Source organism: Panicum hallii, chromosome 9, assembly GCF_002211085.1.
Source record: "Panicum hallii strain FIL2 chromosome 9, PHallii_v3.1, whole genome shotgun sequence".
Lineage (NCBI taxonomy): Eukaryota > Viridiplantae > Streptophyta > Magnoliopsida > Poales > Poaceae > Panicum > Panicum hallii.
The window spans coordinates 73,844,717-73,872,218 of record NC_038050.1 but is presented as its reverse complement, the minus strand read 5'-3'; the positions used below and the strand labels follow the sequence as shown (position 1 = coordinate 73,872,218).

The window sequence follows — 27,502 nt, the reverse complement described above, 5'->3', positions numbered from 1 at the left end:
ACGCGCTGGGTCAAGTACAACAACCTTTGTATCTGAGGATTAGATGGGAGTTGTTGAGCTAGTAGTGCTACTTCTGCTATGGCATTGTCGGAGGAAATCTCCATCCGGGTGGCGGAATGCACCCGCCTAATCCTAGTTTAGGATGTGTTTGGGGAAGTCAAGGAATGCAAGATCAAAAGGCCAATGAATTCGGGGGACACACAAGGATTTAGAGTGATTCAGGCTGCCGGAACATAAAACCCTACGTCCACTTGTATGTTGTATTGCTTGTGGGAACTTAAAGCTTGGAAGCGAGCTTGAGAGCTTCAGACTTAGGAGTTGTGTTCTAACGTGCGCACTCTGTAGGCTCAAGGGGAGCGCATACACTGAGTGGGGCCCTGACAGGTGGGTCCGGCGACCTATTAAATAATGTACACACTAGAGCCTTTAATGCCAAGATACAGAGATCTTCCACTCCAGCTCCTTCCTATAGTCCTTTCGATCGAGAAGTTGATGTGCGTATCTACAACCGGGGTGTGGTCATGTGCCGGCACAGTGCCTGCTGTCAGTGACCTGCACAGTGGAAGATATGCTGTCACTGTTGGATCAATTCCCGCTGACAGGCGAAGGGGCTATGTTGACCCGCTGCGCCGTAGCCTCCGCGCACACTGTAGCAGCGCATGCCGCAGCCCTCCTGCAGCAGATCATAATTACCCTTTGTTCACGCACGCGGCACTGTGATGTGACTATACGCCGCCTGCCTGCGCCCGCAGCGCAGAGATGTGACGCGCCGCCTTGGTAACAGGCGGGATTACCGTGGTGTTAGCACACCTACCCGACGTGTCAGTGGACAGCCCACGCCTTGACCCGGGCACACAAACCCAACCTACCCGCATTTAATGCGGTAGTTGGGCTGGCGTCCCGCAGAAGGCTGGTTGTGGACATGTGGCACAGCTGGCCTAGTAGCTGCCTCCTCAGGGGCACGTGGCCGCACCGGACCTCCTCCCCGGAGGGAAGGGAGGTCCGAGCCCCCGAGGCCGACATTGGTGCACAGGCCCCCTGGGGGTCCGACTTCAACACGTGGCGGCACCGGACCACCCCGCGGTGGTTCGGGCTCGTGGTGGCCGCTCCTGAGCACCTTGTCCTTGTGGGCTCGTACAGGCGCCGGTCCTGCTAGAGCGTGGGGAGAAGTCTGGGGATCGTGTCCCCAGCTGCCAGGCCCGGGCCGTACGCCCCATCACCCAAAGGCATAGCGTGAGGTTACGGATAACCTCGCGCCCCTTGGGCTGGATACACTAGTAGGAGTTACCCCTATCTGTACGTACCGACAGAGGCCCCCGGGCCCGCCTTGGGTGAGGAACGAACCCGCAGGTGGGGCCATAATCTTGTGTTGCGCCGGGTGGACAGCTCGCGTCCACAGCGAAGGGGTAAGAAAGACCTTTACCCCTCGGCGAGATCCCCGAGGGGCCCGTCCCCTGCCCGCATTCTGCGCGCCTGACGGTTTAGCTTCTTGTCTTATTCGAGTTCGTCCTGCGGTACTGGCGGTTCAGATTTCACTTTTTCCCCCCGCCTCCAGCGACCGCTCCTTTGACTGGCAGGCCCGGGCCCACCAATCATAGAGGGTGAGAGGCGGGGGCCTGGTGCGAGCGACCCTTCGACTTCTCCTCGGTCACCGTGGAGTTCGAAAGGGTGAGCAACTTTACTTAAAGGGATGTGCCGTAGAGATCGGCTATCTTTTCGTACTTGCCTTCTCCAGACGCCGCGGTGCCCCTTCGTCTCCACTCGCACATTTGCGATCTGCATTTTGCACCCGGCGTTTCTTCCTCTTCCTGCTCCCTTGCAATCCATCCCTCGCAATCGCAGCAACCACCGCCATGTCTTCACTTCACCAACCCTGCCGCTTTCAGCGCCAGAGCTAGCTTGACGCGGTGCACCGCCTCCTGGGGTGGACCACACTGGAGCTTACCGGGAAGATCCGGGCAGGCTTGAGCTCCCTCAACGACCTGGTCGCGCGAGAGTTCGTCCTCTTCAACTCGTACATCACCTGCGGGCTGGTGCCACTGATCTCCTCCTTCTTCCTCCTGCTCCTGTAGGAGTTCGGCCTTCAGCTCCAGTACCTCACCCCCACTCCGTCCTCCTCGTGGCCGTCTTCATCCACTTCATGGAGATGTTCGTGGGGGTCCGTCCCTGCGTCACCATCTTCAGGCATTTCTTAACCCTGGTTGGGACAGGGAGGAGCAAGCGCGAAGTTGGCGCCTACTACTTCCAGCTCCGGCACGGGATGTCGAGCTCCTACATCAGTGCCTTCTCCAGCGCCAAGTGGGAGGACTGGCGTGATGACTGGGTCATCGCCATGACCGACGCCAACGACCACCTCGAGCTGCCAACGGAAGGGCCCCTCCTCGACCACAGCTGCTGGAAGGCCAGGCCAACCTTGCCGGTGGAGCTTGACCCAGTGCTGGGCTGGGTCAAAACTCTAGCGAGGGGTGGCCTGACATCCATGATGGTGCTAGGCGACTTCCTGAGGCGCCGCATCGCTCCCCTGCAATAGCGATCCAGGATGGCCTGCATGTTCACCGGGGTGAACGACTGCTGCAGGATCGTGCGCGGGGCCGGCACAGATCTGTCTAGCACGGAGCTGGAGGCCTCGATCCGGGCGATGACCGGTGAGTCGTACACCCCGGAGTCACTGGTACTCCCAAGCGGGATCAAGGCCCTGTGTGAGGACTAGGCAATGCGGACAGCGGTCCTGGCGTCGTTGCCGACACTGGCGAGGGTGGCCTGGCGATCCGGCAGGTGGGAGGCGACCCCAATCGTGGAATCCGGATCCCCGGCACCTCGCCCGACAGCCAGCAGCGTGCCGACCAAGGCCCCGGCGAGTCCTACCATGGAGGTTCGGCCCCCGCCGGGAAAGGGAAAGGGAAGGAGCTGGAGACGGAGCCATGCAACAAGTACAACGTGGGCTCCATCCCGATCCGAAAGGATGTCGAGGAGCACGCCATCCCGATCCGCAAGGATGACGAGGTGCGAGAAGCGGCCACCACACAGAGCAGCCGGGACCATGAGGAGGCCAGGTCACGGAGGCTCTGCCGCGGCGAGGGATCCTTCATGGGGGAGCCGGCCACCAAGCGCTAGAAGACGGCGGAGTCAGGGGGCAGAGTAGCTCCCAGGATCCACCACCCCCACCGCGACATCAGCAGCCGCAGGGGGGGCGGAGGAGACGCGGCGGTCTTCGCCGCATCGACCACCACCACCGCTGCCAACACAGCAGCGCCAGGCATCACCACCACCACCACCATCCCAGCCGCAGCCGGAGGTCCCACCTCCGCCGCTAGAGGCGCCTTCAGCGAAAAGACCCCACCAGTCACCCGAGGCACCCTCCTCCAGAAGGAGGGATACCCTGATCACGCGGGCCGGATGGGTGGTGCACGGCTTCACGTAAGTGGCTAACTCCTCATGTTTTTCTTTGCTCCATTTAATTTCTGGATCCTTACCTTGATGATACGTGCCAGGACTACTTGCCCTGCCACGACCTCCGCGCCCTCCGGTGAATCACCGGCCGGGGGTCCCGTCCCCAGCCAGCTCCATCCACCACCGCTGAAAGGTTGGCGACAACACCGGCTGCACCACCGTCCCCGCCTGCATCGGTAGGGGCCCGACCCGGAGGTCCGGAGCCCGAAGCCGCACCCCGGGAGGTTGAAACCACATCCCAGGATGAGGCAACCCCTTCAGTCGCAGCAGGCGGGGAGCCAGCCGCGACGGCCGCACCTGGGGCCACGGCGGAGCCCCCCTCGGCAGGGCCGGCTGCAGAGGAGGTTGCGGCGACAGTGGAGGCAGCCGCAGCGGAGGTCGCAGAAGTCCCCAGCTCCGACCCGCAGCCCGCACAGGAGGACGCGCCGGAGGTGGTGTACGGGAGGCGCCTCCTCCCAAAGCTAGTGAAGGTCCCATTCCCCTGCCTCATGGTTAAGGCCCAACGGGTGATGGAGGAAATGGAGGCGGGCCTCCGGTAGGAGTGGGAGGAGTTGGAGGCAGAGCGCCTTGCTCCGCCTGGGGGACCGCATCCAAGCGGTTACCTCCCGCAACACCGAGGAGTGAGCCCAGCTCGAGCGGGAGCGCGATGTCCTGGCGAGAAGATGCGCAGGACCATCGACTGGGAGGCGGCGGTTGCCCAGCGGTAGAAAGCGATCGTCCAGCGGGAGAAGGCGGCGATCCAGGTAGGCCGCTTGAGACATAATCAACTACGCCAAGGCTACGGCGAAGATGATCGATGAGGAGCGAGCCGACCTCCAGCAACGGGAGCTGGCCGTGGCGGAGGAGAGAGCCTGCCTTGCTGCCCGCCGGGTAGACCTGGAGACCCGGGCCCGGGACCTCAGGGAGCGGGAGGTGGCCTTCCAGGAGAAGGAGGCCAAGGTGGAGGAACTCCTAGCGGAGCGGAGCGAGGGGATCGAATGGGTTGTGAAGTGGGTCGGTGAAGCAAACCCCACCCTCGATACCCTTGGGCTAAGTCCCATCCGGGTTGCAGAGGCCCCTCCTTCACTTGGCGCCGTCCTTCCGGCACTGGACTCCGCCGCAGAGTGCTTGCAATGCATGGAGTCCACCATCCTCAAGCGCCTGGAGACCGAAGGGCGGGAGGTTGCCTGGGCGATGGTCGAATACGTCCTTACCTGCTTTCGGAGCCACGACCCTGCGGTTCCGCTAACTCCGGTCCTAGTTGGCCCCGTACCAGAAATGGTGGCCGCTGCCCGGGAAGGAGTGCAAGAGGCGGTGGGGATCGTGGTTTCCCACATCGAGCGCCTCGCCAAGCCGGACCTGCCAACAGGGGGACCCCCCCCCCCGGACCACCAATAGAATAGGAGTAGCCTTTTTTTAAGTAATGTAATATTTTGTAAATGATGAGCAGACTTATCTGTTACGCAAGAAAACTTAGCCATTTTTCCAATTACGTATTCTATCATGTGCTTTTGGATCTACCGAGGTCCCTTGGCCCTCTAGGAGGTAGTGGCAATGAATTGGGACTAGCTACCATTTAAACGAGGTGTAACCCTGCGCATGACTTAGAATTGTTGCTTAGCAATCGTACCCACGGGGTCCCGGACCTTGCGGGCGAGGGTCCTTCGAGATGCATAGCGAATCAGAGCACCAGGGCCTGAGTTCAAGGATTGAAGGGGTCCAGGCTTCCGGGACCGTGGCTCGAGGTACTACGGTGCTTATCCTAGGGAGGTAGAGCGTGTAGGCTTAGGGTACAGATCCAGACTAAGCGGCTACACAACTCTGGACCTCGCAGAGGACAAGTACGTTTCCCTGAGACCAGTCCCCAGAAGCCCGGACCCTTTCTTCCTATGAAGCAGAGATCCTGGGCAGAGAGACAACGTAGCAACTCAAAGCAGGCCTCGGGCATGGCGTGGGAATAAGGGACCACGTGGGGGTTACGTTAAGCAGGAAACAAGGAAAAACCGAATTGCATAAACCTTACAGACGTATTGAGAATAAATTTTTCCTTAATAAATTGGTACAGATAAAGTGTGCGTTGGACGCCAGGGGCCGGGTTTACGAGGACGGACCTCCACCGCCCTGGTCCGTACTGGGATGCTACCATTTACAAAGGAAAGAATTTTGCTCTCAGCAAAGCCTCTAAGGGTAAAACTTACGAAGGTGCTCAATGTTCCACGGGTTGGGTAATTGCATGCCTTCCTCCGTAGCTAAGCGAACAGATCCAGGTCGGCACACTTTCATCACCTTGAAGGGGCCCTCCCAGCTGGGGGAGAGCTTGTGGAGCCCTTCTCGGTTCAGGATTCGCCAAAGGACTAGGTCCCCGACCCGGAGCTCCCTACTATGCACGAACCACTGATGGTACCGCCGGAGCGCTTGGTTGTATCGTGCATTTCGGACTGCTGCTCGCCATCTTCGCTCGTCGACGAGGTCTACATTTTGGTGATGCTGCCGCTCCTGCAATTTCTCATCGAAGGCTTGGACCCGTAGTGAGCCCATGGTGATCTTTGGGGGAAGGCATGTTTTGGCCCCGTAGACCAGGAAGAAAGGGGTCTCCCCGGTCGCTCGGCTGGGTGTGGTCCGGTTCCCCCAAAATACGCTTGGAAGCTGGTCAATCCACCTCGCACCATGTTTTTCTAGATCGTTGTAGGTGCGGATCTTGAGCCCCCTGAGTATCTCGGCATTAGCCCACTCCACCTGGCCATTGCTTCTGGGATGTGCCACAGAAGCAAAATAGAGCTGGATGCCGATGTCCTCACAGTACTCTTGAAAGTACTGGCTCTTGAATTGGGTCCCGTTGTCAGTGATGATTCGGTTTGGGACCCCGAACCTACACACAATTGACTTAAGGAACGCAGTTGCAGATGCCTTGGTTATGTTGACCACAGGGGTTGCTTCCGGCCACTTGGTGAACTTGTCAATGGCAACGTAGAGGTACCGGTACCCGCCGACGGCCCTGGGGAAAGGTCCCAATATATCCAACCCCCATACAGTGAAAGGCCACGAGGATGGAATCATCTGCAGAGCCTGAGCTGGAGTGTGTATCTGCTTTGTATGGAACTGGCACGCCTTGCAGGACCTTACCAGCTCAGTTGCATCCTGGAGCGCTGTCGGCCAGTAAAAGCCATGCCGGAAGGCTTTACCGACCAGCGTGCGGGATGAAGAATGGCTTCCGCACTCGCCTCCATGGATCTCTATGAGCAAATCGCAGCCCTCTTCCTGGGTAATGCACCGCATGAGGATGCCATTGGAGCCGCGGTGGTAGAGATCCCCTTCTACCACCACGTATCGCTTAGCCAACCACACTATGCGCTCAGCAGATGCTTGGTCTTCAGGAAGGAAATTGTCTTCAAGGTAGTCCCGGATCTCGGAGATCCATGCATCGGGACCCCCCTGAGAAACTGGGTGTGGCTCCACGAGGTCTTCGAGGCCCTCAAGGGTGCACACAACCCTTGGCGGTCTCCACGGATGGAGCACCGCCGGGACCGCTAGCTTCGAGGTGCTAGTCCGACCCCCTTCACCCAGTTCGGCAGGCTGGGCGGATGGCTTCAGCAGCCGTCTTTCGAAGACGCCCTCTGGCACGGATGCCTGAGTTGATGCCCTCGTGGAGAGCGCATCTGCCGCCGAGTTGCCCTCACGTGGAACGTCTTGCAGTTCCAGTGCGTCGAAGTCCTTCTCCAGCTTCCTCACGTGGATGAGGTATGCAGCGAGTTGGGGATTGTTGCAACAACACTCCCCTCGTACTTGCCTGATAACGAGTTGGGAGTCTCCCTTAACTAGGAGCTCCTGGACCCCTAGGGACAGGGCCACCGTTAGTCCGAAGATCAAGGCCTCATACTCTGCCATGTTGATGGCGGCCTCAAAGTCAAGGAGCACCATATACTTGACTTGTTCGCCACTTGGGTCGATGAGGACCACGCCAGCTCCAGCCTTCTTGCTGCCTGCGGACTCGTCGAAAAAAAGCGTCCAGCGGGGTCCGGTGAATACCGGCGCCCTTGCTTCTGGAGGTGGGGGATCTGAACCATGGTCCGGACCCTAGGGACTCTTGGTGAAGGGGTCCACTCTGCAACAAAGTCGGTGAGGACCTGGCTCTTGATGGCGTGGCGGGGCTGGAAGTCGAGTTGAAATCCAGCAAGCTCTGCAGCCCATTTGACGATATTGCCCGTGGCATTGGAATTGTGGAGGATGGCCCTCAAAGGGTAAGAGGTCACCACCACGATCTTGTGAGCCTGGAAATAATGGCGGAGCTTCCGGGACGCAATGAGTATAGCATAAAGGAGCTTATGCGTCTCAGGATACCTGGCCTTTGCCACATGCAGGACCTCGATGATATAGTAGACCGGCCTCTGTGTGGTCTTGACTTTGCCAGCGAGACTGGGTCCTTCTCCCTGAGCTGGGAACTCGCCGGACCCCAGCTCTTCTGATTCTTCCCCGGGTCGGGACCCGGCCAGACCCTCCGAAGCAGGGTCAGTTGTCACTTTGGTGGAGGCCGGACCTCCACCTCCTCCAGGGGGGACCGCGGAGGCCCCCTGCAGGAGTTGCTCGGACCTCTCAGCGACCAGCACCATGCTGATCACTTTAGTCGTTGCTGCATGGTATAGAAACAGCGTCTCACCTGGGTCCGGGGCTACCGGGACCGGCAGGGAGGTGAGATACTGCTTCATCTCCTGGAAGGCTTGTTCTGCCTCTTCAGTCCATGTGAATGGACCGGACCCCCTCATCAGCTTGAAGAAGGGGAGGGCCCTCTCCGCCAGCCTTGAAATGAAACGGATGAGGGCTGCAAGGGACCCCGTCAACCTCTGCACGTGGAGGTCGCGCGTAACTTGTCGAAGACTTGAGCTAAATTTTTTAAAAGGGAATTCGATTCTCTAGTCTTGACAACAATGTCATCAACATACACCTCAACTATGTCTCTAACCAAATCACCTAATGTGATGTTCATTGCACGAGCAAAGGTGGGTAGAGCATTAAGCAGTCCATATGGCATTACAACATAGCAATAAAGACCATCCACTGTTACAAAAGCTGTATGCTTCCTATCATCCTTAGCCATTTTGATTTGATGAAAACCAGAATAGGCGCCTATGAAGGACAGCAAGTCACACCCGGAGGTGGAGTCTACAATCTGGTCTATTCGAGGAAGTGGATAGGGGTCTTTTGGACATGCCTTATTGAGGTTGGTGTAGTCGATGCACATATGAAGCATCCCATTAGCCTTCAGGATGACGATCGGATTAGCCAGCCACACAGGATGGAAGACCTCTTCGATGAAGCCAGCCTGCAGCAGCTTGCGGACCTCTTCACGGATGAAGTTCTGCCGCTCGATAGACTGCTTCCATGGCTTTTGCCACACCGGCTTGGCGTCGGGGTGGATCTTCAGATGGTGCTCAATCACCCCTTTGGGAATCCCAGGCATCTGTGACGGTTCCCAAGCGAACACGTCGACATTTGCCCGGAGGAAGGCGATGAGCGCACTTTCCTATTTCTCTCCCAGGTTCCCACTGATGTGGGTGGTCTCGGAGGGCTCCGCTCCGACCTGGATGGTCTTCTCAGGAACATCGTCCGTATCAGACAGGGACCTTGGGTGCCTTGGCTAGCACCCTGGCGCGTGATGGTGAGGGGGCTATGTTGACCCACTGCGCCGTAGCCTCCGCGCACACTGTAGCAGCGCACGCCGTAGCCCTCCTGCAGCAGATCATAATTACCCTTTGCTCACACGCGCAGCGCTGTGATGTGACTATACGCTGCCTGCCCGCGCCCGCAGTGCGGTGATGTGACGCGCCGCCTCGGTAACAGGCGGGCTTACCGTGTGTCAGCACACCTGCTCGACGTGTCAGTGGACAGCCCACGCCTTGACCCGGGCACGCAAACCCCACCTACCCGCATTTAATGCGATAGTTGGGCTGGCGTCCCGCAGAAAGCTGGTTGCCACTGGACACGTGGCAGAGCTTGCCTAGCAGCCGCCTCCTCAGGGGCACGTGGCCGCACCGTACCTCCTCCTCGGAGGGAAGGGAGGTCCGAGCCCCTGAGGCCGACACAGGTGCACAGGCCCCCTGGGGGTCCGGCTTCCACACATGGCGGCAATGGACCACCCCACGGTGGTTCGGGCCCGTGGTGGCCGCTCCTGAGCACCTTGCCCTTGTGGGCTTGTACAGGCGCCGGTCCTGCTAGAGCGTGGGGAGAGGTCTGGGGATCGTGTCCCCAGCTGTCAGGCCCGGACCGTACGCCCTGTCACCCAAAGGCATAGCGTGAGGTTATGGATAACCTCACGCCCCTTGGGTTGGACACACTAGCAGGAGGTACTCCTGTCTGTATATACCGACAGGCACCAATCGGCGTACGGTACTCGCGATCCACGATTGCTGCAAAAGTGTTGTTGAGATCCCTTGGTTTGCGAGCGCGATTCTGCGCGTTGCGCCTGCGTTGAGCACACTTGGCGTTCTTTGCTCGCCGGATCCGACGGTGCTCCTCATCTTCATCTTAGGGAGCATTAGCTGTGGGCTCGTCGGCTGAGATGTCCTCGAGTTGTTCGTTGTCGTACTGGGTGCCCAGCTCGTCTTCCTCCATGTTGCGAAGGGAGGCCATGCAAACTTGACGATCCAACGAGTGGTTAGCCCTAAGGTTGTACTCGAGTAGCTCTGTGCTACTTTCTCCTTCTTCCGCGATAGGAGAAAGAGGTTTACCCTCTTAGAAGGGTAGTTCCTGCATGAAGGCCACAAGGCGGGACTCATAATCGAGTAGTTCGGAGGGCTCAAAGCCCCTCCAATACACGAAACGTCCTTGCAGTGTTGAAGTGATGGTTAAACCTAGAAAGCTACCCGAAAAAGATTCAGTGTGGCCGTCAGGTTGCGAGTGATTTTCAAGGGCGGGGGCCGCCCGACAAGTGGTGACTCCCTCATCTCCGAGTCTTTTTTGGATCCGGCTTGAAGGTGTAGTACTGCATGGGTAGTACTCATCGTCGGAATCCGAGTAGATGTCGAAAACGGGGGCCTCTCGGCAAGCGGTGGTGCCCGCATCCTTGATCTTGAGCAGCAGATCCAAATCCTCCTCCAAGTCGGAGAGTGATTTAGATCGTGAGGTCTTTTCAGATCGGTTTGAATCCGACCCGAATAGATCTGATGCATCACGAGTGGAAGTCGCGTTGGAAACGGACATCTTTTCAATCTGCTGGGCCAGATTGGGAAGCAGCATGTCGTCGAGATTGTCGATGAAGTCGTCTAGATCGCTGCTTGAAATTGATGAAGAAGCCTCCGGCTCCTTGGAGTTGGCTAGGTGGCTGTTGAAGCCTCCCAAACCATTGGCGACGCAGATCCAGGAGCCGAAGATGAAAGTCCCGCCCTCGTCGAGCACGGCGCTGGTGAAGTTGAAAGATGCCATCGAATTCTCCGATGAATGCTCGATGAACACCCCTACCTAGCGCGCCAGCTATTGGTGTTTTACCGCCACGCCCACCGAGGGATACCCCCGAGGTGGTGAGTTTGTAGATAGGGTGTCGCTGAGATCAGAAACTTGAAGGTGCAAAGGAACACAAGGTTTTAGACAAGTTCGGGCTGCCGAGAGCGTAATACCCTACGTCCTGTGTGGTTTGTATTGCCTTTTGATGATGATTATCCCCGAGGGGGTTCCTGTCCGCCCTTATATAGTCTGGAGGGGATATGTTTACATGGAAGTCCTAGTCGGATACAAGCCCAGGAGTCCTACCCGTGTACTTCTCGAATAGTTTCCTACCGTGTCCGACTAGTTTCACTACTGCACGAGTAATCATACTACATTACGAGTAGTTACAACAGATGTAGTATGTGGGCCATGTCTCATCCCGTATCTTAGGAGAAGTGTACCATGTGGACAGTCCCGTGCAACCGGATCTGACACCACCTCCCTCTCTCGACTGTTTGTAACTCTTACTGCAAACCAGTCAAGTTATATGAGCAGCCACGAACTGGACATAAGGACATTCCGCCTGAACCAGTATACATCCTAGTGTCTACTTTGCACACCATCCGAGCCAGATGCGCAATCACAAATTCAAATTCACTAGTCGGCGGTTCGTTGGTCTAATCTGAAAGAAGTGGTTTTGTTAGGAGAGGATCGAGATGACCACATCACAGAGGAAGCCAGTAGCATCTTTAGACTTTAACCCAAAAAACTAACGGGCCGTAGCATGATAATGGATAATCGTATATTCGCATGGAATAGAGCTAGAGGCTGCAACATAGCACTTGATCTTATGTCACCGGACCTGCTAATTCTTCCCTTCTCACCCTCCTCCCTTCTTCGTCTTCTGTTAAGCCGGCACAAACTGCAAGTGGTAAGGACACGAGAATTGCTTTGACAATGCGGCGTGTTAGTTATTGCCAGGCAAACTTTAGGTAAGGCACGTCTAAGAGTTACAAGGAAGCGACGTAGGTGTGGATCAATACAGAAAATGTAGGAGCTGATCAAGCGTGGCATCTATTCTTAAAAGTAATAGCAAACATGTTTGCGATGAGCTGCATTTTTATAAAAAAATCATCAAGAAAAATAAAGATTAGAATGTTGCAAAAGCATAATTAGATGATATGGGAAGCATAACAGGTAAACATCATATGTGTCAACCTCAGGCAGTGACAAAAGATTGATGAAAATGTGGATTGACTGCACTATGCTATTTAAACAGCCATTTGGGTAAGGCATAGCCTGCAAACTGGATGGTGGCTTAGTGATGAGAAAAAATTGGATCGTGCAATATCTATATTTTTTTTGCAAACTCTTATAAACACTTAGATCTATATGAACTATTCAATTGATCTATGAGAAAATATTTAAGTTGATTAGATCTTGAAATTAGAAATATATATGAACTACCAAATAGATATGTTGATCGATTGTATATATGCGAATTTAGACTATACGACATTTGACAAAAAAACATGTAGACAAGACCTTCATTGAGTACAACAAGTAAATAAAAATAGGTTGTAAATGTTAAGAGGGTTTAGGAATTACTATGTTAATTGAAAAAAGTAAAAAAAAATATATACCACTGAATTTTACTACAATTTAATGCCTTTGATTAACTATGGCGCTACTCTGGCCTTGATTTACCTTGGTGTTATAATTTTGATGGCCTAGAAATTTACTTGATCTCGAAACAACAAAATAAAATTATTTAAATAAATTCATTTTTCAAATTAAAAGAAAAGACACCAACTATTGGGCTGAAAAATCTAAATACCCGCGCAATTTGCGCGGGCACACTTTGCTAGTTCATACTATGTAGAACAGGACCAAAGAGTGTATATATATATATGTATATATATATATATGTATTAGAAAAAAGTTTTTTATCTTCCTGGACTTTGGGACAAGTCCATCTTTCCTCCCTAGACAATGAAACTGTCCGTTTGGACTCCTCGGATTTGCAATACCGGACACACGACCTCCCTAGCTGGTTTCTCTCAGTGGTTTTTTCTTCTTTTCTTTTATGTTTATTTTGGTTGAATCTTTGAAAAATCATAAAAAATTATAAAATGGAAAAAAATTCAATTTTATTGGACTCTATATGAGTATATCTATGCAGTGAACATATAATATGATATAATTTAGCAAAAAATTTATTGTACTTTGGATATATATTTTTTTAATTAATTCATATCTATAGTTTCCGTGTTTCAATTATGGTAAAATTTTTATAGTAGGCTAATGATTATATTATTGACCTGTAGTAAAAGTTTCATGCTCATTGTATCATGTATGCTTGAGCAACTGAAGAGTCTCTGATATACCTTGGAATTTAGTTGCTCAAGCATATATGATCCAATGAGCATGAAATTTTTACTAAAGCTTAAGCATATAATGATTAATCCACTATAAAAATTTCACCATAATTAGACCACGAAAACTGTATCTATGAATTAATTACAGAAAAGTGTATATCTAATAGTACAACAAAATATTTTTACTAAATTATATTATATTATATGTTCACTGCATAGATATACTCATGTGGAGTTCAACAAAATTAGATTTTCCATTTTATAATTTTTTATTTAATATAGTTTTTTTAAAGATTCAGCTAAAATAAACATAAAAGAAAATAAGAAAAATCATTGAGAGAAACCAGCCAAAATGGTTTTATTGTCTAGGGATAAAATAAAGGAGAGGTAAAAATAAATTTTTCCTACGTATTATTCATCGGGCATTATTCCGTGGGCTGCCTGGCGACAGATAGATATATAGATCAAGGCCCATTAAGAAGCATAGAAGCTAGTGGTTCTTCCTTGTCTGGTTGTCCCCTCCTCTTCTCTTCTTTCTTATCCTGAGACGGAGAGGGAAGGAAAGGTGGGAAGAGAGCTAGTGGGCATGGCATTCGGATTCCAAGCAAATTAAAACAAGCAGAGAAGAGCTGCTGATTGATCACCGGTCGGCCGATGATCGAGCTCTCAATCCCAATTCCCATCCTGTATTTCATCTAAATAATGGCCATGGCCGCCGGAGCCTGCTGCTGCGCCTGCCCATCGCCATCCTCGTCCCCCTCCTCCTCACTTTCCCACCGCCCTCGGCGCAGGCGGCAGATGCTGACGCCCGTGTCCATGTGCTGCAGCAGCAGCAGCTCATCTCTTCTGTCGCCGCCGTCGCCGCCGCCCCCAGTCCCAGCAGCATTGGCACTAGCTCGCGGCAACGGCGGCGGCGGCCGCCTGCGCATCTTCTCCGGCAGCGCCAACCCGCTGCTGGCCCAGGAGATCTCGTGCTACCTGGGGATGGAGCTGGGCAAGATCAAGATCAAGCGCTTCGCGGACGGCGAGATCTACGTGCAGCTGCAGGAGAGCGTGCGCGGCTGCGACGTGTTCCTGGTGCAGCCCACCTGCCCGCCCGCCAACGAGAATCTCATGGAGCTCCTCATCATGATCGACGCCTGCCGGCGGGCCTCCGCCAAGACCATCACCGCCGTCATCCCCTACTTCGGCTACGCCCGCGCCGACCGCAAGATGCAGGGCCGCGAGTCCATCGCCGCCAAGCTTGTGGCCAACCTCATCACGGAGGCCGGCGCCCACCGCGTGCTGGCCTGCGACCTCCACTCGGGCCAGTCCATCGGCTACTTCGACATCCCCGTCGACCATGTCTATGGCCAGCCCGTCATCCTCGACTACCTGGCCAGCAAGACCATCTGCCCCAGCGACGTCGTGGTGGTGTCGCCGGACGTGGGAGGGGTGGCCAGGGCGCGCGCCTTCGCCAAGAAGCTCTCCGACGCGCCGCTGGCCATCGTCGACAAGAGGAGGCACGGCCACAACCAGACCGAGGTGGTGAACCTCATCGGCGACGTCAGGGGGAAGGTCGCGATCATGGTGGACGACATGATCGACACCGCCGGCACCATCTCCAAGGGCGCCGAGCTGCTGCACGAGGAGGGGGCGCGCGCTGTCTACGCCTGCAGCACCCACGCCGTGCTCAGCCCTCCGGCGCTGGAGAGGCTCTCCGGCGGCCTTTTCCAGGAGGTGATCATCACCAACACCGTGCCGGTGGTGCAGCACCAGAGCTTCCCCCAGCTCACCGTCCTCTCCGTCGCCAACCTCCTCGGAGAGACCATCTGGCGTGTCCACGACGATTGCTCCGTCAGCAGCATCTTCCAGTGATCGCATTCGATTCAATGCATCCATATCCATGATGATCCATTTCCTTGCATGCTCACATTTCTTACTTACATCGTACTACATACAGATCTTCTATAGTATATACAGAGAGAGATACAGATTGTTTAAAAGATACAGATTGTTTTGCAGTAATGATCCACAGCTCCTACATACGTACTATTGACCGATGGGTATCCCAATCTGACTTGAGCAATTCCTGCTTGCAACGACACAAGCAAACATTATATCCTAACAACATCATGTGCTGCCTTTTCAGGTCCAGCTATATATAAACTAAATATCAATACATGGACTTCTCATGCAGTTGGAAAACAATTCCATCGCTCAGGAGGCATAACCTACCTAGCTTCTATACTACTGGTGAGCTTGGCTCAAGCCTTCAGGCCTTAGTTCTGTCTCTGCGTGCTGGATCGCATGAACCCTGCTCCCTAACCTCACCCACGCAGGCACCCATTTCTTCCGAAAGTTTTATGCCACCCACACTAGTCCTTGACTCGACTCTTGCACCTTGCAACTTTTTAATCTTTCCGCTAAGCGAGCCACTAGCTGCAAAAGGTAGGGACAAAACAAACTCCAGTGAGTAAACAAGAATACGCAATAAGTATCCACTAACTCTGGTATTGCTCCGCAACAGGAACTGTGTTGGTACCTTGCCACTCGTAAACAACTTTTGACTCCCCCTTAATCACCTTTGGGTACTGATCTATGCGAGAATCTTCTAGTATCAGTTCTTCAACCTATGTCAAAACAGAAATGAGAATCGGAGCATGAGTTTTTGTTAGTATAGAGTAATAGCAAGTGGTGAATGTTTAGAGGCTCTTAATATATATTCTTTCAACAACAAAGGGTTGAACACTCCGTTGATTATCTGGCCAATAACAAAGATGTGCACGACACAAGTATCCCAAACAGCCTTTTTCACTGCCATCGACAGAAAAAATGGGTATCCTGAATAAGCTGCAGCAAAGAGCAGTCTTTTCTTTTTAACTACTTATAAAATATTTCAAAACTATTAGATTGAAACCATAATTTCATACTACTATCCAAGAAACATAGCATTGATAAATCATTTTATGCACATGAAATTGCAAGTATTATTGCTATACATGCTGCGAGTAATTACATTTAATAGGAGAATCTATTATCTAAAGTATGGCAAGTAATCCATACATTGCTTGGATTACAGGCATTGCCATGACATTTTGAGCCTGTAACAGCCAGCTTTTCTAAACTCATAACGACTATGGTAACCCAAAATAATTTAGATTAATGCCAGCAAAGATAACTACCTTCTTCCACAAGGAAGCATTCTTTCTCTCTCGAGGAACCAGCAGATGATCCCTCAGCCAAGACGCAACCACCCAAGGCTCACAATCGGAATTGCCAATCTTGGCATTCACAGCATTATCTTCAAGGATTTCACACACCTACTGAATGAAAACAGACAAAGGTAGAAGTACAAGAGGGTCCGAAAAGAGTTAGTGCAAAATAAAATTCAACCCCAAATGATGTAAACAACACTCTGAATGTGTATTAACAAAGCAGAGAAATTGTCCGCATTCTCCCTCACACATGAGAAGCGAACAAAGTGGAAATGGTTGGTAAGTTGCATAAAATTTAATGTTAGTATTGGTGTTATCCCAAACAAACTTTCCAGACAACAATACTAACAGGTATAGAATGTTACACTTTTCTGGTTCGTTTATCCAAGTAAATTCAATTTGCCATAGTAGTTAAATGTCATTATCCATGTGATATATTGCAAAATAGATTTTTTTATATCAATAGAACACCAATTGCCCCAGCATGATGCAAATCTAAGCAGCAGTTAATCTTTCACTAGATAAACACTTGAACAAAGGGGGGGGGGGGTGTGGGAACAAAACATGATACCTGCTCATATATTTTCTCAGCTCTATTTGATAATGCTTGTCTCCAGTAAATGGTCCACAGTCCCCAGAGCAGTGCTGCAAACTTGGGTTCCATCATCACTTGAGCTGCCTATAAACAAGCTGCATGCTTAAGATAGTAATGCCACGAGCATACCAGGATAGAAAAGCTTGCCGCAAAGATGATATTTCTAGAGATCCATTGACGAACTTGACAAGTGAGGGGCATGTGATGCTCTGCGACCAGCTCAGGACATTTAAATGCTTCAGCTCTGAAGGGGAAAAATTAAGAGGGTTACGCTTAGCATCCACCATTTTTCTGTCGGGGATAAAAGTTGCGAGATAGCATACTGGTTGGAAGTAAAAGTTGTCTCGAAGAAGCCCTGAGCACTGTCCAGCACCCTAGCTTTCACAAGTTCAATGCCATCCTCAGTTAAGCCAGCAGGATTCTTTGATAAGAGTTTATCGACTGTATCTGCGACGTCATGCTTCTGAAACTGGAATTCAGGAAACGAGTTGAGCAGGATATGGGGACGTAGCAGCCAGTAATAAATTGAAGAGATTTGAGGTGTGGACAGACCAAGATTTTGGAGGGCTGGCCGCATAAAGCACGAGCATGCTGATCGCAGATCCTCAGCTGTAGCAACTCTGACTTGATTTGTAGAGAATAGAACAAGAAAAGAAGACCGGTATAGCCTAGGCATGAGTTCGCAATTGCAGGCAAGGAAGGAAGAAAGAGAAGGCAAGTGCAGTACAATCTTGGTAGCTGTTTGGCTGAGCAGTCCATCCTCTATGCATGATCCACCGTATCTCTTGAATCCCTGGACGCACTCCAGCAGACCGTCCACACATCGGCCGTTCTGGGGGCAAGGTTGACACGAATCTGCGCGCCTTGCCTTGGTTACTTACTAGTTATAGCAGTGAGCAACGGAAGTACTACGGAGCAGCGAAGGACGTACCGTCGGCGTAGTCATCGGGCGATTGGACGGAGTCGCAGAAGGGCTGAGGGCGGCGGTTGAGCCGGCTGCAGGCCGCTGCGGCTGCGGCGGCGATGGCGAGGACGGCGAGCAGGCGGAGGAGGTCCTCCCTGGCTGGGAAGAGGCCGGGAGGGGGCTCGGCGGCGCCCCTCCGTCTGCTGCTGGCGCTCGGGAGGGCGCCCGGCCGCCGCGGCGAACGCGACGGCATCGTCGTCTCCTCTCGCCGCCGCCTCCTCCTTCTCCTCCTCTGCTACTGGGAACTGGAAGGGAAGGGAAGGGCCGCCCATGTCGCTGTCGGGGGGAGGAGGAGGAGGAGGTTGCCGGGCCCATTTTCGGCCCGTTGCGGATAGGTTTGGTTGGTAGTCGGTCGGCCCATGAAGAAAAGGAAGGCCCATCCCATAGCAGCAGATGGCCTAGGCTCGTTGGGCGTAGGGCCAGCGCAACGCCGCGGCCGACTCGGTGCCCAGACCCTCGACCTCGAGGATGGCCGCCACCACAGACCAAGGGACTTTCTCCTCAAAAGATCCCCAGATCCTCGACGAGATGTTCCGCTTCCGCTGGAGCGCCGTCTCTTGCGGCAACGAGAGCGTCGTCTCCGTCGGCAACCAGAGCCAGAGCCGCAGCGCAGCAGTCCCCAGATCTATGGGCCCAGGAACCTCGAGGATGACTTCCTCCGAGGCGACCCGAATGAAGAGAGTAGAGCGGTTCTTGCCAAGATCGGCAAGTGCTACAACCGGTTGAAGAATCGGCAGCTCGGATACGGCGGCTTTTGCTTCGGCCTCCTGGATCCCTCCTCCAACATCTATGTCAACTCCGTCATGGCTCCAGATGGTTGCTGCCCTGGTGGCTGCAACTGCAAGAGGAGGAGATGAGGCTGCGGCGGACATGATCCAGCGGTCGCTCGATGGCCTCCTCGCCTTCCTGACCCGCCTCTTCCCCTACCTCCCCAACGTCGAGGCCGTGCGATACCTCGACGCAGCCGAGGCGGGCCCCCCTCGTCGCCTCCCTCCGATGCGCAGCAGTCGCCGCCCGCCACCCAGATCCGCAGAAGCTCGTGCTAGTGTGGAAGCTGGTTTCACCTGGCCTGAAGAACCTCCAGCCGAGGCTTCAATGCAAGTCTGACCAACTTCTGCTCCGGCTGGATCATGTAGCATCGGATCCAGTTCTCCAACTAAAAGAATCCTGGGAGCTCTTGCCAAATCTAGGCTCCGGCGCGCAAAACCCCCGAGCACTGCCTCCTACCCGGGCAGCCAGGAGGCGTGTGCTTATCGCAAGAATCCATCGTTTCTACCTAGATGCGCTGGCCAGGCTGCCCAAGGACGAGCTGTGCTCTCTCGGTACCACCACAGCCTGCTCAAGGCGGGCCTCTGCTATATCCCACTGGACCCTGTCTCCAACATCATTATCAACACCATTTGGTACGACAAAGCCTACCCGCCAAGCGAACAATTTACAATACAAATGATCAGCACCAGGTGCCTGATGCGAATCGTGGCCCGGTCATTCTGACCTGCGAGTTGCTGATCCCACCTTTGGTGATATGCTCCAGGCGGCGGCTAGGAGGAACGATAATACACTGAGCCTTCCAATTTAACTCTTTGTTTCCATGGTTTAAGGTGGACAAGTATAAGCTTCATTTATATGTGGTGTCAATGGATGCGTATCTGGCCCGGAGTACAACCTGAACATAGGATACAATCCAGGGAATCCTTTAAAATATTATCACAGCCATAACAATTTTCTTGCAACTTGTGAAGACCCTCAATCTGTTCATGCTCCTGCAAAGCTCTTTTTTGCTGAGTGTGGCAACTATAGCCCTAATGAGTCTTGGTGCTTACCTATGAATCTGGATCAAGACACTGGTATGCTTTATTACCAACCTTACAATTTCCGTGTTAATACCCTGTGTCATTATGATATCAATTTCTTGATGTGTTGTGATATAGTGCACGTATAGGAGTTTGTGTTTTCTGGAATTACATAAGAGCTGGTTAGGACTGTTTAGCTTATCTCTAATTGAAAATCCCTCATGTTGCTGTGTACATAGAGATATTAAATAATAATAATAGTAACACTGCTAAAGCTTGACTAATTGAAATGCTAGAGTAGATCTGTATAGGGTCAAGTAGATGCTAGCCCATGACATATACAGTTACTAAAAGATGCTTCGTCCATGATAGGTAATACAAGATGCCAATGTAATTCTACATTGTAGAATGCTGGAGTTGACTACTGTTTGTTATATTAAAATATTTAGAAGTAATTTTCTTTTGGAGCCATCATGCATTGCAGCATCGAATTCTGAACATAGGATATTACATAATCCTAGATGTGGACCAACTATACTGTAATGATGCCTTTTTATTTATGTAATTTAGAGACATTCGTTCAAACTTGGTTAAAACCCTGGATCGAACAAATTGTGTATCTTTGTGCGAAATCCACGGTTATTAAGGTGGCAAGGCTAGGTGTGAGTGTGTGGCTTACCCACCCCCGTTCCAAATGCCTAGGAGTTGCGTTAAAAACCACTGGAAAATCCTTTGATTTGGTTTTGCCAAATTAGCTTTGCCAGTTTAATGTTTGGTAGTCATCTGCATTGGTGTGTCACAACTTGTTTTTTGATTTATCACAGTAAATGCAACAAAGATTAGCAGCTTATCTTGGAAAGGGACATAGCGTCAAACTATTTCTCTAGAAGCTAGACATCATCATGTTTCAATAAGATTTGGTATAACTGGATCAGTACGTAATTGGTAAAGCAACTGTAATCTGCCTACCATATATTGCCTGTGCTATTTACCTGTTGGAACCCGTGGCCTCTTTCTGCAATAACTCCACAACCATATTACAAATAATAGTTAATCATTAGGCATCCAATCTGAATATTTTGGTTGCTTGGTCTGCATCAAACATTTATGGGTTCTTTGGTTTGAGGAGTCATCTCATACTAGATGGGGTGATGCATGATGAGTTGATTCCATAAATTTGGTGGAATGACCATATTCCTCATGGTTGTACTATTTATGTGTCTATATATGAGGAATGAGATGGTGATGGACCAACCTATTCCACTCCTCAAACCAAACAAGAATTTAAGGAATAGGCTCATGGTGCACCACATCATTCTTCAAACAGAACACCCCCAGTGAAAAATGCTCTCCCTAGACTCTTAACACTTTTTGGAAAGCAAAAAATCCATTTTATGGAAGGAAAGGCCTATTATATTGACAGTCTTCACCCCAGTTCTTCATTCTGAACTTTTGGTTTGTTTTGAAAGTCTAACATATAATAGGCGCACTTAAACACCTCTTAAGCATGTAAATGTAAGGAAATATGCCAATAACATTTTTCACTTCAAAGCACCTCTTTTGGTATGCCCATATGTGAAAGCCCTGCAACACCAATGTACCTAGCCATGGAAAAAGTGCAGAACAGAATTTTCTTGTTAGAGAAATGTTAATTAGAGAACAGTTGGCATTTTGACGAGCTTAGAAGATGCTATGGCATTTGTAACCAGGATACATGAAAGGGCATACCCTGAATATAACCAGAATAAATCATGGTAAGAATTTGAGATATGCTACTCAGAGATACGATCAACTCTCATCTCAAGGAACCTTCAGCTCTGGTTCATCCATGAAATTTTGAAGGGAGATTTTTAGTAAATAACAATCATAGTGTAGCAATACATTAATTTCAGTTGAATTGTAGAATGCATAGCAATGCTCTTTATATGATGATTACCCCTAGATCTAAAATCCGAATGCCACGGAAGAAAGTGGACGCTTTCTTTGTAGTAAACATGCAAAATTAAGGAAGTAAGCTTATTTAAAGAAGGCTCCCATTATAGTGTGCAAATGGTTTGCTCCTTTCCTATATAGTGTGCAGCTGCGCTAGAAAATCTCTTCACATGAAAAGTTGTCACCAGAATGCGATGCATGCTATCTAAGGTGCTGCTTGGAGAACGTCTTTTTCGTGGATCAGACGCAAGCAGGTACACCAACAATCGTCTATATGTCAATGCCCCAGATAGGCTGCTGGGTCATCTTCAAGATGACTGCATCTACTCTGACTATGTCCTAGATCCTGACGCTAGAAAAGTTGGGCCAGAAATGCTCCGGTTCGTTTCTCTTTTGGAAGTAGGACTATCAAAAGAGAATAGAATGGACGATTATCAAAAGAGAATAATTTTAATTGTGTCTTTGGTAGTAGCAGAAGCTAATGACAGAGAAGTAGGGGACAAGCTCTGACTGCACAGCAGATGCTAATGATAGAGTATTTTTGTGCCAAGTTTAATACAGTATCGTGTAACGCTAATGATCACCGGATGTGAAGAATCTGCTAATGATTAACACTCGTACGATGCCGTGATGCTGCCCCAGTGGCATTATTTTTTTTTTGAAGGAATAATCGCATTCCATTAAACCTCGGGCACGGCAATATCGCCGGCCACCAAGTCATGCAGGCGGAACTTCCCAAAACCGGTTAGTTCCATAAGGACACTTACACCAAATCGCAGCCACAGCATGCGCTACTCTATTACATTCATAAAAGCAATGATTAGCCAAAAAAGAGGCAAAATTTGATATCATCGTAGACTTTAGCTCACAGATACAGGGGCTGATTGGTTTTCTACCTAACTTGCCACAGTCTGCCACGCCTAAAGTTGGGCAGGTTTGACTAACTTAGGTACCCGTTTAGTGTGCAACCACAGTTGTGGTAAGATTCTTCTGCTGTTATTTTGGTCTCACTTGTCAATGACTTGTAAAAATGTGGCAAGATACTCTTAAACATAGTAAAGTGTGGCGAAGAATTCGAGCGACTAATTTTAGGCAAGTGTGGCAAGAAAAGAAAAGTTGTGGCAACTTATAGTATGTTGGTTATGAAACCAAACAGCCCCATAACCTCCCATTGCCGACAACCAACACAGCATCAGTTTCCAGGATTCCATGTGTCATTCCCATCGAAACAGCCGATCTGATCGCCTCCCATGCCGCTATGACCTCCGTTTGGAACGCATCCATTGCAAACGGTATATGATCTGCTCCTGCCTTCCAACACCTCTCCCCTAGAATTCCTGATCACGAACTGATTTTCAGCACCTCTCCCCTCGGCCTTTGCCAACCCTGCCCGGTCTCTCGAGCATAGCTTATTTTTTCATCCGAATCATTCAGAAACTTCTTCTCTCACCCTATTTCTCTCTTGCCACCACTGCCATAACAAGTTGCAGGTCAAAAGTGAAGCTGGTCGTTTCTTCAGCTGTTTGCACCTCTGCTAGTCTGGCGTGTGCCCTCCAAAGCAAGCTCGTGCCACAGCTGCTTGATAAACTTACATTTGAAAAAACAGATGTGTCCCATCCTCATCCAGCCAATCACACATAACACATTTTGTCTCCAGTTCCATCCCCTCTGTTTCAGCGCCATTCTTGTTGCAACTGTGTTGTGTGCCATCCTCCATATGAAATGGCGAATCTTGCCTGGACACTTCAAAGCCTATATTTGTTTCCACTGCTCCCTGTTTAAACCCCCTCCCCTGCTGCTCAATCGATCTCCTCTCCTCGAGGTTCTTATGTTTGTATGCAGACTTGACAGAGAACAAGCCTCTTTTATCATAGCGCCATGCCACACAATTATCCATCTCCACATGCACCGGTAAGGCAAGGATCAGATCAGCATCAGCCCGGCAGAAAGTTTGTTCTACGAGCTGCACATTCCACATGCCTGTTCCTGGATCAATTAGCTCATCAACAGTCTGCAACAAAACAAATCGGGCAGCAGTGCAACAAATCCCTCACTCTGCAGGCACCCCAGGCGCGAGCTAATTTTCCTTTGTGCCCAGGCGCCAGGCGGCGGCGGTGACCAGCGTGCCAGCCTGCACAGGGCGGCGGCGGCGGCAAGGCAGATAAAAAAAATATAGAAGGGCAAAACAGTCAATTCACCTGCCAAATACATGAAAAGAAAAGTAAAAAAAGAGAGGAAATATACCTAATGACAGCAGAATCAAGTTGCACATGTTTAGAGTTCTATTTTTGCAAGGACGATGTTAGAAATGGCAAAACTGCGAAGCGCGATGTTTGGAGTCCCAAATATGCAATTTTCTCTAATGGCCTGTGCAATGGCTTTGATTAAAATCTCTTTACCCGCCCGTGACAACATTTTCTCCTTCCACCCTTGTATCTTCTACCATATACGGTCTTTAAGAAACCCAAACGCTTTTGTTCTTGATTTACCGATGAACACTGGCAATTCTAGGTACCTTTCGTTCGCTGTTTCCCTCGGTATATTCAGTGCATCCATCACCTCTTGCTTATTATCCAAGAGTCGCATTGGCGCTAAACATTACTGCTGTTTTGTCTTTGTTGATTACCCGCCCCTGAACATTGTTCATACACCGTCAATATATCTGCGCGTCCTCTCCGTTTGCCTGAAACACTATTAGAGAATCATCAGCAAACAAGTGTGACACGCTTGGTGCATTGTGGCAGATACGAACCCCTCCAATCCGACCATCCACCTATGCATGCATCAAAAGACTCGAGAAGGCTTCAGCACATAGAAGAAACAGATATGGAGATACCGGGTCTCCCTGTCGTAGCCCTCGCTCTGGAACAAAACTCTCCGTCAGCTCTCCATTCACGCGAACAAGGTACTTCACTGATGTCAACACACTTCATGATCAAATCAATCCACCTTCGGCTAAAACCCAACCGTGCCATCATTTGCTCCAAAACCCCCCCACTCCACTCTGTCATACGCCTTGCTCATATCAAGCTTGACAGCAGCATAGCTCGTTTTTCCCTTCCTTTTATTTCGCATATAGTGTGTAATCTCACAAGCAATCAAAATATTGTCTGATATCAACCTCCCAGGAACAAAAGCACTCTGTCTGGCACTACAGTTTTGAGACGATATGCAAGTACTTTTGCAGACAAACCTAGGTTATATGCAAGTAGTGCTCTATTCTGTTCGTTAAGCGCTTCGTCTTAGTATCTGCCGGACCAAGTTTGCCCTTGGCGGGTTTTATTTGATTGGGGGGCAGCAGCAGCATAAGGAGGTTGCATCTGGTTGCTGTATTTCCACATTTTCTTTAGTAACCCTCCAACTCTATTGAATTCATCGGTCCTAAAGCAGCCACACAATGACACAAGTATGTGAAAAATTATATAAAAAATCTCTAACTTTATAAAAATAAAGTTAAGGCTCTGAAATCTAAAAACCCTCTAACTTTAAACACAAGTACGGTTAATGTGCTCGTTTTTCCCGTGTTTAAGCCTCTGAAATATAAAATATTTCAATGTATCATGGCAAATTTATAAAAATGGTCCGCCATAACTTTTGCGAAAACTCCACTTTTTGAAAAAATTAATGAGGTAGAGAGTTGTCAATTATATTAACAAAAGAAGAAAACAACGACCCTGATGAAGTGATGATTGACAATGCAACGGAAGCAAAAATGGTTATGGGCTTGGTCTAACCCACATCTCTGCATCAATAGACAATCTAGGTGCTGAGTTACTCGTTGCCCGGCCTCTTAGTTTACAGTTTACTTGTGCAATCTGCTAGTTTTATTATTACTTGGGTGTGATTGCATGCCTTTGGGCGGATTAATATAAATTGCTCGATGATAAAAGCGATGTATGATGACAATCTGCTAGTTTACCCTACTTCTGTATGAGTAAATTATTATTTTTTTCCTCTACTTACTAATACACACAAACACATGGCAGCAGGAGGAATTGCAAAAATTTCCATTCACTCGTTCGTTCGTAAGTAATTATAATAATTTACTGAAGGGATAGATAAATAAGATCAAGATCCAATTGCATTTCATGCCCAGACTCGCTTCTTGGGGATAAGATCGAGCGTCCTGACTTTGTCTATCCTGGCGGCGACGATGTAGTCGTTGACGGTGAGGCTGTCGCCGGCGCCGGAGGGCGTTGAGAGCTCGGCCCTCACCTGGCTGCTGGGGGCCTCCCAAACCAGTGCTGCCGGCGCGTGGCCGGCACCGTCGAGCGCTGCGTTGATCCTGGCGATGAGCTCCTGGCCGCAGGACTCGTCGCGCACCTTCCAGACGCACTGCAGCCGCGCGGGCCGCTGCTCGTCGTCGGAGAGCACCAGCCTCCATCCGACCACCTTGAGGAGCAGCCGGCGCGCGTCGTCCAGGGAGAGCGCCTCCGCGTCGGGCTGCAGCGGGAGGCGAGCCAGCGAGAGCGCCGACAGGGTCGGGATGAGGATCTGGTGGAGGGTGTCCACGTTGCCCAGCACCTTCTCCCCGAATTTGCTCTCGATCTCCTCCGGGAAGGGGTCGCGCGCGCCAAAGTCGCCCAGCAGGTCGGCCATCGCCACCACGCTGCCGCGCGCCCTACTGCTCCGACCACGCCTCATCGCCACCGCCGCCGGCCGCAGGAAGCTCGGGCAGCTGCTGCTGCTGCCGGCGGCTGCTGCTACTGGCGGCGCCAGGGAGAGCGAGAGCGCCATTGGATGGGAATGGAATATTGGAATGGATGGATGGCAGCTTGCAGCGCGGGATGGATTAGTCGCCACCATCGGCTGCCTTCTTTTATTGTCCCACCTTCTTGTCCTCTTGCTTGCTTCTAGTCTTTTCTTCTTCTGCTGCTGCTGCTGCTGCTGCTGCTTCTTCTTTGCAGCAATTCCACCCACTGGCCGGCCGGCCTACCACTTATTCTTCACACTCTCATCATCAGCCCTAATACGTACACCATACTCACACCTGCTGTACGGGCAGGCGAGACGCTCGTCAATTTATATTCTTAAATATTATATGAGTAAATAGATAAATTTATAAGTTAGATCTAAAGTACTTTGGATGGTAGATGTAATGTGTGCGGTAAGGGGTGGAGTTAAAAGACTAGTATCTAATCTTAGGGCATTAATCTTTGTGTGTAGACAACATCCAGAATGAAACAGACTAGTCATAGATTGCGGCCACACCAGTATCACTGAGTGCGTGCAGCCCGTAGACCAAGGTCTTATCTCCTTATAACTTGCGTCCGGTCTTGTATCTAACGCCACTTCATTGTATCTTGTCCCCTTGGAACATCTATTTAAATCAAAACTCACAGCAACAACCGGGATCTAGTCGGAGCCCCAGTGCAAACGACCTCAAATATGTGCGTGTGTTCATCCCCTTCCAGCTTAGGCAAACTACTCGGTTATGCTTGAGAAATGACTCAGTGGGAGGTGGATTTCCAACAATTGGTATCAGAGTCTAGGTTAAGTATCCTTTGGATCAATGTCTCTATCCGGGAAGCCTGTTAGGTCTAGGCATAACTCGAGGGAGAGCAAGAAGCCGGTCGAGGGTGAAGAAGGTCTCCTGAAGGAGGACCTGACGCCCAAGGACCAGCGGCCAGAAGACTCAAAGCCGCAGGCGAAGAAGGAGAAGAAGCCGGTCGGTGAGGAAGATGCTGGGGGTCATCATCGAATGGCTCTATAATCTCGAGTCGCCACCGGAGGCATCCCTCCGCTTCCCCGGGTGGGCGGCGCTACCGGGATGGGCAGTGGACGGCCATTCAGAGAGT

General features: G+C 50.9%; 3 protein-coding genes and 1 pseudogene across 3 annotated transcripts; 2 read left to right on the top strand and 2 right to left on the bottom strand.

The window, feature by feature from the left end:
* Positions 1-13,709: 13,709 nt before the first annotated feature.
* LOC112874725 (ribose-phosphate pyrophosphokinase 1-like) lies at positions 13,710-15,210 on the top strand. The gene has a single exon (XM_025938226.1). It carries the CDS (start codon positions 13,926-13,928, stop codon positions 15,078-15,080), a length of 1,155 nt encoding a protein of 384 aa, XP_025794011.1. The 5' UTR covers positions 13,710-13,925; the 3' UTR covers positions 15,081-15,210.
* On the bottom strand, positions 15,146-18,264 carry LOC112874724. Its single transcript, XM_025938225.1, has 9 exons — positions 17,947-18,264; positions 17,743-17,870; positions 17,568-17,639; positions 17,339-17,484; positions 17,145-17,259; positions 16,992-17,072; positions 16,388-16,525; positions 15,748-15,835; positions 15,146-15,644 (listed from the first exon to the last, which is right to left on the bottom strand). The coding sequence occupies exons 1-9, from the start codon at positions 18,170-18,172 to the stop codon at positions 15,478-15,480; spliced, it is 1,161 nt and encodes a 386-aa protein (XP_025794010.1). The 5' UTR covers positions 18,173-18,264; the 3' UTR covers positions 15,146-15,477.
* Positions 18,265-18,405: 141 nt separating this feature from the next.
* On the top strand, positions 18,406-19,863 carry LOC112874726 (annotated as a pseudogene).
* Positions 19,864-25,691: 5,828 nt separating this feature from the next.
* Positions 25,692-26,553, bottom strand: LOC112875711 (probable pterin-4-alpha-carbinolamine dehydratase, chloroplastic). The gene has a single exon (XM_025939657.1). The coding sequence runs from the start codon at positions 26,508-26,510 to the stop codon at positions 25,791-25,793; it is 720 nt and encodes a 239-aa protein (XP_025795442.1). The 5' UTR covers positions 26,511-26,553; the 3' UTR covers positions 25,692-25,790.
* Positions 26,554-27,502: the final 949 nt, after the last annotated feature.